General features: G+C 50.7%; 1 protein-coding gene across 1 annotated transcript; it reads left to right on the forward strand.

Moving 5' to 3' along the window:
* Nucleotides 1-2,910: 2,910 nt before the first annotated feature.
* On the forward strand, nt 2,911-7,336 carry Hsbp1 (heat shock factor binding protein 1). Its single transcript, XM_021170091.2, has 4 exons — nt 2,911-3,067; nt 3,376-3,442; nt 4,061-4,181; nt 6,448-7,336. The coding sequence occupies exons 1-3, from the start codon at nt 3,023-3,025 to the stop codon at nt 4,177-4,179; spliced, it is 231 nt and encodes a 76-aa protein (XP_021025750.1). The 5' UTR covers nt 2,911-3,022; the 3' UTR covers nt 4,180-4,181; nt 6,448-7,336.
* Nucleotides 7,337-10,690: the final 3,354 nt, after the last annotated feature.

Below are 10,690 nucleotides of genomic sequence, written 5' to 3' on the forward strand. Positions count from 1 at the left end.
TTTCTCTGTGATAACTCCAGCTGTGCCAAGTTGACACAAAACTAGCCAGTACACCTGTCATATTGAAACCTGTAGGTTCAATCCCCATTACTGAAGAAGAAGAAAAAAATCTACACACTAGGGTCCTCCTTTATTTAAATGCAAGACAGAAGTATGAAGAATGGCCCAGCATGAACCAAAAGCCATCAAAGCAAGCTCTTGTAAACCCAAGTTGTCCCAAACACAGAGATTGGAATTACGACTTAAAATTAATCCAGGTCTCTGCATATATGCACAGCAGCTTCATTAACAGAACAAAACTCATGTGTGCTCCCTATCAGCCTCCCACAAAGAGGGCAACAGCCCTAAGAGTAGAGAGGTTTTTGTGGCCAGGCACTTTGTGGCCTTTAATCCCAGCACTTTAATCCCAGAAGCAGGTGGATTTCTGAGTTCGAGGCCAGCCTGGTCTACAGAGTGAGTTCCAGAACAGCCAGGGCTACACAGAGAAACCCTGTCTCAAAAAGACAGAGAGAGAGAGAGAGAGAGAGAGAGAGAGAGAGAGAGAGACTTAGCACACCAGAAATCACATCTGTCCTTAAGTATAAGAAGAAAATTACTCTATCACTCAGGAGGGTCAAGTTTGCAGCTTAGATGAAGAAAAATTCAAACAAACAAAGCCAACAACTGCCAGTGTCCTGGGAAGGAAAGAGAGGAGGAGGCAGATGTGGGGAGCGGGTGTGGCGGCAGTCCCAAAGGCGCCAGGGACTGCAGCTAAGTCGTATGACTTGCACCTGACTTTCTCATATAAGCCACAAAGCTGCGCAGGTGTACCAGGTTACTGGCGAAGCCATTTTGGTGGAGATATGCCCCTGCTGCCCTGATTAGCTGAAGCTGCGTACCTGGTGAGGTGATGTGGCCTGCTGTGAGTGGATGGGAACTGATAGTATATAAGAGTGAGAGGCCCAGGGCTCAGGGTCTTTCGCCTACACAGTCAATGCGCAGCCCAATAAACGTGTGCAGAAGGATCCTATTGTGGTGTCTTTCTTGCTGGCAAGTCAGGCGTCCCACAGGCAGAGGATGGAGAAATGGCTCACAGCTGAGAGGACCTGAGTCTGATTCCCAGCACCCATACTGGGCTGCTCACAATTGTCTGTAACTCCAGCTCCAGGGACCCAACATCCTCTTCTGGATTCTGAGGGCACCTGTATTCCTGGACACGTGCACACGCATGCGTGCCCACACACAATCACTTTGCTTGTCTACCATGGGAAGGGAGTCCTCCGTGTGAATTGAGGTTGGGGGGAGAGGGAGAGGGGGCTAGGGAGGATGTGGTCAGATGACAACTGGGGAAGAAAGCTGAACCACACATCTATCTCCCTGGCCAGGCCTGACCCACCTTAGTTACCAATGCTAATGAGACTTAGTCTTCCTTCAGCTAAACAAACTGCAGTTACCCTACCCTCACCCCAAAACACAGTCCTGAGACCAAGCTTGTGTGTTAGTTGCAGACAAATTGTCAGGGACCATTCTGTGGGACTGGAAGTTAGAGTCCTCACTCAACAGGAAGCAGAATTTTGGAAACTTTCCCAGATGCTGCTGAAGAAGAACACATGGTAAGTAAATAACTTAGGGAAGGTCACAGACCTGGTCCCATTTGGAGCTGGGCCTCAGCCTGGGTCTGGTGGACGCTGGAGTTCCCTGTTTCTCCCCTTTAGTAAACTGTCTCCTGGCCTGTAGCCATCCGTGTGCCTGTACAATTCACTGTAACGTAGGAACATGGAGAACTCTGGCCGGTGTTGGCTCTGCAGAGGGGATCAGCCACTCCTCCTGCCCTGTCTAGAGCCTTCCTTAAGCTGCCCAACTCCCTATAACAGCCCCAAGGTAGGGTGGGACAAGCGGACCTTATATCCAAACTCGTACCTTCACTGGTTTGCTAGACTCAAGAGACACCCCAGCCCAGTCCATAAATGTAAAGAATTGGATCTGTCTTAGTTAGGACATCTATTGCTGTGAAGAGACACCATACCCACAACTCTCATAAAAGAAAATATTTAACTGGGGCTGGCTTACAGTTCAGAGGACTAGTCCACTATCATCATGGCAGGAAGCATGGCTCGTGTAGGCAGACATGGTGCTGGAGGAGGAGCTGAGAGGTCTACATCTGGATCCACACACAGCAGGACACTGGCCAGGCTAGAACTTCTGAAACCCCAAAGTCCGTCCCCTCCTAGTAACACACCTCCTCCAACAAGGTCACACCCACTCCAACAAGGCCACACCTCCTAATAGTGCCAATCCCTATGGACCTATGGGGCCATTTGTATTCAAATGACCACGATATTCTATCCCAGCCTCCTCCACTGCCTGCACTGTGTTTTGTCTGTGTGAGGTTGTTGGGTCTCCTAGACCTGGAGTTGTGAGCTACCCTGTGGGTGCTGGGAATAGAACCCGGGTCTTCTGGAAGAACAGTGAGTGCTCTTAACCGCTGAGCCATCTCTCCAACCCCCTAATGTTTTCTAGTAGTAACGGTACACTTTCTTATTTTGTGTGTATGTTTATGTGTGTATGCACACATGTCACAGCAGTGCACACACAATTTGTGGGAATCGAGTTTTTGCTTCCAACATGTGGATCACAGAGCTTGAACTCAGTGTCAGACTTGGTAGCAAGCTCGTCACCGGCTTCGTCTTGCAAGGCCTGAGTGTCTAACTACATCCATGGAAGAAGTCAACGCTAATCCCCACAATTTTGGTCCATTTCCGGCGTTTTCTCCTCCTCTTCCGCTCCGTTCAGCCTGCAGGGTGGAACTGGGCAGGAGATGAAGGCGGAGCTAAGGACGGGGGAGCGTAGTTTATCCGCAGGCGGGACGCGCTGAAGCCTCCTAGGACCTTCCGGTGCGTAGCAGAAACTACAACACCCACAATGCCTCGCGGTCCCGTGACCGTGTGGTCGCGAGAACTGTCGGCTTGTGGGCGTCTGCGCCGAGAAACCGAAGTGTAGGTGACGGTTCCGAGACATCGCCGCCAAGCTGGGCACCGGGGAGATGGCCGAGACGGACCCCAAGACCATGCAGGACATCACCTTGGTGGTAAGCGGCAGCCTCATATGGGCCTGGACACCCCGGGGCCATTCTCGGCCCTGGCGTGGGGTGTGGCCAGCGGCCTCGGCCCGCGCACCTGCGGGGCTCGCCCTCGGGTCGTCTCCGACCCGGACCCTCCGGACCTGACCCGCAGGGACACCGATCCGAGCTGGCAGGCCTTTGCTGAAGGCCTCACACTCCAGCCGGGAACCCCCCGGCCCCCCAGCCTGCGTCCTCGGCTCCCCAACAACGCCCGTCCCAGGAAGGGGGTCTCGGCATAGGTTGGGATCGGCTGACTTGTCCTGGTTTTCTCTTAGGTGGAGACGCTCTTGCAGCAGATGCAAGACAAGTTTCAGATCATGTCAGACCAGATCATCGGAAGGAATATCCTTTTGATTTGGAGGCAGTTTCTTAACTGTGGGGGGGTGAGCGGGGTGGTTTACAAACAGATTTCAGTTAGTCATTTAGAAATTGCTTTTTTTTTTTTTTTACAAAGGGTTTATTATTTTTAATTATATGTGTAAGGGGGTACTGGGAGTGACTGAGACCAGAGGCGTTGGATCCCCTGGAGCTGGAGTAACAGGCGGTTGTGAGCTGCCCAGTACACTCGAGCCCTCTGCAGGAGCCTCGCGTGCTCTTAACGGCCGAGCCTTTTCCCGGTCCCCACTTAGAAGTGTCTTTCCTGATCTTGGCTATATTGTGTTCCCGTGGGGGACTGTGCCAAGAGCCAAAGACACAGCGGGACCTCCCCCAAGCCCTTGTTGGGGGCCCTCCAGAACACCAGTAAAGGGGCTTGCATGGTAACCGTTGGCTGGGAGTACTCCTTGAGTCGGAGGTGTAGGGAAGAGAACTCACCCCAGTCCCCCCGGAACCCCGACCGACAGGCTGTCACTGTAGCCAGATGAAACTGGGGAAGCAGCTGTTTAAACCAGTGGGCAGGGGCCTGGAAAGCAGAGGCCGAGGTGAGGTGATGCTGGTGTGGGGGCTCTTTAACTGTGCCACTAGATGACATGAGCAGTCGGATCGACGACCTGGAGAAGAATATCGCTGACCTCATGACCCAGGCTGGAGTAGAAGAACTGGACCCTGAGAACAAGATTCCTACTGCCCAGAAGAGTTGAAGGTGAGAGAGCGGGGGCACCTCAGCGTAAAACGCCTGTCAGGGGTGTGGGGTGGAGGGGTGTCGTTGATCGCTTACCAGCAGGCACCTCTCTCTGCCCCACCGGTGAACTACCAAGTTTTTGAAATACCACCCGAAGTGAGATCTGACGCCCTCTTCTGGTGAGTCTGTAGACAGCTACAGTGTACTTATGTACAATAATAAATCCTCAGGCCGACCTGAGCGAGCAGAGGTCCTAGATTCCATTCCCAACAACCACATGAAGGCTCACAACCATCTGTACAGCTACAGCGTACTCATATACATAAAATAAATAAATCTTTAAAAAGAAATGTTCCATGCCAAACTAGTTCCTTGGGTAGAGTTCACATTTCCGAGTTGTATTACTTCAAACTTACTGTATCGGTGCCAGGCATGTGCCAGTCTTTTTCCTCACAGCACGATGTTGTATGTCAGCTACGAAATTCCCACCTAATCCCAGCACTTGGGAGGCAGAGGCAGGCTGATTTCTGAGTTCGAGGCCAGCCTGGTCTACAAAGTGAGTTCCAGGACAGCCAGGGCTACACAGAGAAACCTGGTCTCAAACAAACAAACAAAAAGAATGAAATTGATTTCTTTCTTTCTTTCTTTCTTTCTTTCATGTACGCTGTCACTCTCTTCAGACACACCAGAAGAGGGCATCAGATCCCATTACAGATGGTTGTGAGCCACCGTGTGGTTGCTGGGATTTGAACTCAAGACCTCTGGAAGAGCAGTCAGTGCTCTTAACTTCTGAGCCAGCTCACCAGCCCTGAAATTGACTTTTGTTAAAAGACTTATTTACATATGAGTGTTTTACCTGCATATGTTCCTCATGCCATGGGAGGCCAGAAGAAGGCACCGGTTCCCCTGGAACTGGAGTTACAGGCAGCACTTGCCACCACATGGGTGCCGGGAGCCAAACCTAGGTCCTCTTCAAGAGCAAAAGTGCTCTAAATTGCTGAGCCCTGTCCATCCCATGACGGTTTCATTTTAAGTACATTAACAGTTTGTGGTGGGCCTCACTCAAACCCTAGGCCCTGCATGGACATACCTGGGACTCGGACACATGCTATTGGGTAAGCTGCTCACTGAGGACCACTGGATGATGGCAGTTTGGGGCATGTGGTTTTGGTGCCCTGCCCTTATCACTGAAATATTTCATTGCTTTGTTTTTGGAAATAGTCGAGAATTCAAGCCACATTCATGAGCATAGATATCTTAAGTCCTAGAGATTTGTGTGTGTGTGTGATTTTTATTGTAAACTTGACGCCTTTACTCTAAAACCACCTACTGTAGTGAATTTCTTCTTGTAGCCTACACCTGTGTTTGTTGGGGGAGGGGCACTTACAACCTTTTTGGTTTTTTCTTGAGACGTAGTCTTATGCAACCCTGCCTTGTTGGCCTAGAACTTGCTGTATAGACCAGAATGGCCTCAGACTCAAGAGCTCCACCTGCCTCTGCCTCTGCCTCAAGTGCTGGGATGAAAGGTGGGCCTAACTTTTACCATCTGCAGAGTCCTAATTTCTTAATGAAGTTTGCCAAGAATTTAGTATGAGAATATCAAGATCATATATAATGGCTGATTCTTAGCCCCCTTCTTATTTTCTGGGGGTGGGCTGGAACCAGCTTTTCAGTGACTGTAATAGAGGTTGTCCTGAAATCCAAGAGACTCTTCGGGGTTGGGAAGGTCAGGTAATGACCGATACTCGGGTCTGCCTCACTGTGAGTTAATGTGCTATATTGCAGCCAGTCCTGTCCAGAGAGGAGCCGAAGTGTACAGTGGGCCTTGGAGCTGCCAGGGAGCTCTGCGCGTTACGGCAGGAAATCCTGCTAGTCAAGAACTGAAAGATTGTAGGATTAAAGATGTTCACCGGATGGGTATATACAAAGAAGGAAATGGAAACAGAAAGTAGAGTCAGAACTCTGAATAAAGATGTCTAAATACGAGGCTAGAGACATGGCTCAGCTCTTAGAGCCAGTAAGCTCTTGTAAAGGACCCAAGATCGGTTCCCGGCTGTCCCGTGAGGCTGCTCACCACTCTGCAACTCCACCTTCAAAGGACCCGTCACCCTCTGCCGGCCTCCTCAAGGACTTGCACTCACCCGCACATACTCACACAGGGATGCCAGACACATAAGCAGACTGCTTATTTACCATGGCATTTTCTAGACTAGTGTGCACCGAGAGTGGGTAATTGAGCAGATGACTCTGCTGGAGCTGATACTATGATCATTTTCTTCTCCCACAGGCTGCCGGTACTGAATCCAGAACGTCGTTGTCCCGAGCCAAGACAAAACCAAGTGGCTTTCTGCAACTAACTCCTATGTGTGGACAGGTTTATAAACGTGCATTCTTATCACAGCCTGCATAGCCTAGAGTACCCCTACCCCGATCCCTCAAACTTGCTATCTTCACATCCTGGTCAGTTCTATTAATTATTAAACACTAAAATTTTGGCGGTTTCTGGATACGATTGTCAAACGTTTTAGTGATTTTTTTCCCGAGGTCCCCTCCCCACTGCTCCTCTGTGGTAGTTGCTGTGTGATAAAGTGGCAGAGTACTCGTGATTACGTGACTGCAGCCCCTCCCCTGGCAGAAGCCGCGCGTGAGACATGAGTGTGTAGGGTTCTTTGATTTTCAGTGCAAAGTGACTGTTGAGCCACCCGCCACTGGAGTGTCAGAAGTACTTCTCCAAATGGCCCAGAACATTTAATAGTTGTTTGTGCCGAAGTGTCTATCAGAGTTTTGCATGAGATTCTAGTAGCGTTGGTAGGACCTGCCATGCTCATCCGACAGGGTATCAGAGCCCAGTGACCCTGTCCTCCCTTCAAGCTACTGACTGAAGAAAGGGAAGAGACCAAAAGACCCAAGTGAGCCCACCCCTGTCAGCAAGGCTGAAAAATGCCCTTTGACTTGTGGGAGGTGCTGGTTTTTAAGAAACACTATTTTACTTGAACTATTTCTTGTCTAAATTCTTGCACAATGAGTTCTATTATTGATTAAAGAAGACAGATTTACATTCAGGATTCTGGTGTCTGGAGGCTTAGCCTCAAAGCCAGTTTTGATGACTTAGAAGGCAGTCTATGTCACTGTCCCCACAAAGTGATTTCATACAATAAAAAGCAAGAGTAATTAAACACTGAAGAATGGTGTGGTCCTTCCCGGAGGAAACCTGGCCGAGGAGGGCGCTCTGCTTTCTCGATTGTGCCGCAGACAACTTACGGACAACTTGTCCTGTTTCTAAAGGGGAGGGGAGGGGGAGAGCACCTGAAACTGTGTCGTTGGCCTTGCTCTCAAGTAGTAGGAATTCCTGTCATCAGCCAGTGAATGGCACTACAGGCTGAGCCCCTGGAGGTGCCACTTTGTCACACGGAGACAGACCAGCTGCTGCCTGCATGGAGGACGTTCTTGGTCTTACAAATGGAAGCTCAGGGGCTGCGCGTCCTCAGAAGTCAGTGGGATGGTTCAGAAAGCAGTTTGCTGTCTTCTGGGCAGATTCTCCCACCAGAAACCCCATCATGATAAAGGTGCTAGAAACCTGCTGCTGGCGTGTCCTTGTGTCCAGGGCGCTGGTTACCTCAGTGTTCAGATGGACAAGGGGCTGCCGTGTTAGATTACAAACTGAAGCCTCGGGAAGCCAGGGGTCAGATCAGAAGGGGCTGGCTGCCTGAGAGGGAGGAAGACTTCCCCAGAGGTCCTTGTCCCTGGAGGCTGCGTGGGAAGAAAGGTTTATGGTCCTGTTGGAGTTAGAAAGTTCCTCACAAGGAGCTGAAGAGACTGTTCGGTGGTTAAGGGCACTGGCTGCTCCTCCAGAGGACCCGGGTTCAATTCCCAGCGCCCACCTGGCAGCTCACAACCTTAACTCTAGGGGTCCAACACCCTCACACATACATGCAGGCAAAACACCAATGCACATAAAAGCTCCTTGCTGCCAGAGTCCCTCCTGCCTCTTCACAGTGCAAACCAGGTGACCAAAACCCGACTTCTCCTGCCTCACTGAACTGTTGTGTAGGAAGGTGCACATTGGGAAATTACCCATATTAAGCCCAACCCACAGGCACCATGGGCTCCTTAACAAATCTCAGGTGTCCAGCTACATTCCCAAGCTGTGGAGCAAAGCCTTGGCCTTACATGAAACAGGCTGCCTGTCTATCCAGCCTTACCTGGAGAACAGCAGTTAGGTAGACTCTGAGTAGCTCTGAGTACACTGCAGCCCTCGCCACTGCAGCCCTGGCCAGCCAACTCGGCCTTCCTGGCCCCACCTGGTCAGCTGGAGAGAGAGACCTCTCAGTTGAAATCCCCCATTTCCCACACACTGCAGGCAGCTTCACTTGCGTTAGCCTCTGCTTATCACGTCTCATCAGTCCCTGTTTGGGAGCCTCTTAGGCTCCTGGGGTACTGAAGGATTCTGGGGAACTGAAGGTCAGATGGGGCCAGCCTTACCTAGCACACTGACAGCAGTGGCGTGCTCCAAGCCAGGCCGGCCCTTGCAAATGAGCTTTATAAATATCCTGTTTGCAAGTTACAGGCTTCCCATGAAGATAATTGTATTCCACTCTGCTTTTGTGATTTCCTATTTTCAATTAGACCAAAGAAGCTAGAAGAATTTGTAGAATGTGTTGTTAGCCCTTCCAAAGAACCTGGAAACAGCGCTGGTTGCCCTGTCTCCAGATCACCCCTGGGAAACAGCGCTGGTTGCCCTGTCTCCACATCACCCCTGGAAACAGCGCTGGTTGCCCTGTCTCCAGATCACCCCTGGGAAACAGCGCTGGTTGCCCTGTCTCCAGATCACCCCTGGAAACAGCGCTGGTTGCCCTGTCTCCAGATCACCCCTGGAAACAGCGCTGGTTGCCCTGTCTCCAGATCACCCCTGGGAAAGGGTTGGTTTTCAAGCATCTTTTCCAAGGTTGTTGCGCTTGTGTGTGTGGATGAGGGCAGGTGCCGTGCAGGCATATGTGGAGGCCTGGGAATATCTGCGGATATCTGTGAGCCCATTGGCCTGCACTGTGGGTTTGGATGAAACTCAGGTCAATGCACTTCTGCCCACTGAGCAGCCAACCAGCAGGAAAAGGTTTATTTAGAGATGCTGTGTTGGGGGGTTGCTCTAATGCACACAGTGACACTGAGTTAGGCTTTGTGTGTGACCTTTGAAAAAGGAACCCAAGGGTCTGAGTTACCTGAGGTCAGAGCTGTCTGGCCCTCCAGCACCCACCCTCACCTCTGTGAGTCTCTCTGTTCAGTCTGTCCTCCAGGCTAGGCCAGAGTAATTCTTGCAATTTAGATTCCCAAGGCCGGTTTTGCATTTTTCAGTTAAACATGACCTATGATTAAATAACAAGCACACCACACCACACTGAGGTGTCTAACCACTTAGGTCCAGGCTTACACACAACATCACCTTATCTATCTTTTCTTTTCTGTTACAGTGTTACAGGTGTATACAATGTGTCTTAATACTATCCCATCTCCCCCCAACTGGTTCCTACCCCTCCATCTTCCTGTTCTCTCTCTGTATAACCCACCTGCTAAGTCCATTAGCTCCAGCTACTGGTAGACAGCCTACCAGCAGCCACGTTCCTGAAGAAAAGCAACATCCCTTTCACACAGCAGCCATCAGTTGCCAGGAGATCCTCAGCTTATGAGGCGGAGCCATGTGAGCTCAACTCCCCCCCTAGGCTGGGTCTGGTGCCCGTCACCATAGCTGCAGTATGTCATGAGTATGATGGCCGTGTCATGTCCAGAAGAGCATTCTATAGCTCTGTCCTCTTTCCTGACTCATACCACCTCTCCCCTGGATGGCCCAGAGCCCCGGCCGGGCTTCGCAGTTGCTGGTGCAGAGCACATGAGACAGAGGCTGGGCATCTGCATATGTATTTTTAAAGGCTTTTATTACATTTTGTTTATTTTGTACGTGTGTGTGTGTGTGTGCGTGCGCGTGGACACCATGGCACACACGTGGAGGGCAGAGTACAGCTAGTGGGAGTCAGTGCATATGTAGAGGTCAGAGGATAGCTGCAGGTGTCGGTCTTCACCTTTGCTTCGACCTTGTTTAAAAGAGGACCGACCTCTCAGCTGCAAAGCCAGGCTAGCGGGTGGGAGAGCTTCTGCGGCATGTGGCTCTCACGTGGGCTCTGAGGATTTGAACTCAGGTCCTCGGGCTTGCAGGTCAAGAGCCATCTTCCCAGCCCAGGTATCCATGTTTTTAATAAAAACCTCCGGGTTATTATTTTCAATGTTATTTCCTCAGCATAGAGAGGGAGGACGGTGCTTCCCCACACCCACTCACCCACTCTTGTTAGTCACTCTGACCAGAGCAGTCGATAATTCCCAGGAACAGCTGAGCTCTGGGTTAGAGCTTAATCTCACTGGCCCCCAGAACCCAGAGTATGCCTCAGCCCCAAAAGCCTCACCCCACCAAGATGAGAACCAAATCAGTCCGCCTCTCAAACACACCAGTAAAAACAGCAAAATTAAAAAAAAAAAAAAAAAAG

The sequence above is a fragment of the Mus caroli genome, chromosome 8 (genome assembly GCF_900094665.2).
Source record: "Mus caroli chromosome 8, CAROLI_EIJ_v1.1, whole genome shotgun sequence".
Lineage (NCBI taxonomy): Eukaryota > Metazoa > Chordata > Mammalia > Rodentia > Muridae > Mus > Mus caroli.

Excerpts from the sequence above, each read along its gene's own strand:
- Hsbp1 (XM_021170091.2), top strand. The coding sequence starts at position 3,023 with ATGGCCGAGACGGACCCCAAGACCATGCAGGACATCACCTTGGTG. Across the intron at positions 3,068-3,375 it reads TGCAGGACATCACCTTGGTG|GTGGAGACGCTCTTGCAGCA; the intron begins GTAAGCGGCAGC and ends GTTTTCTCTTAG. Across the intron at positions 3,443-4,060 it reads AGACCAGATCATCGGAAGGA|TAGATGACATGAGCAGTCGG; the intron begins ATATCCTTTTGA and ends TAACTGTGCCAC.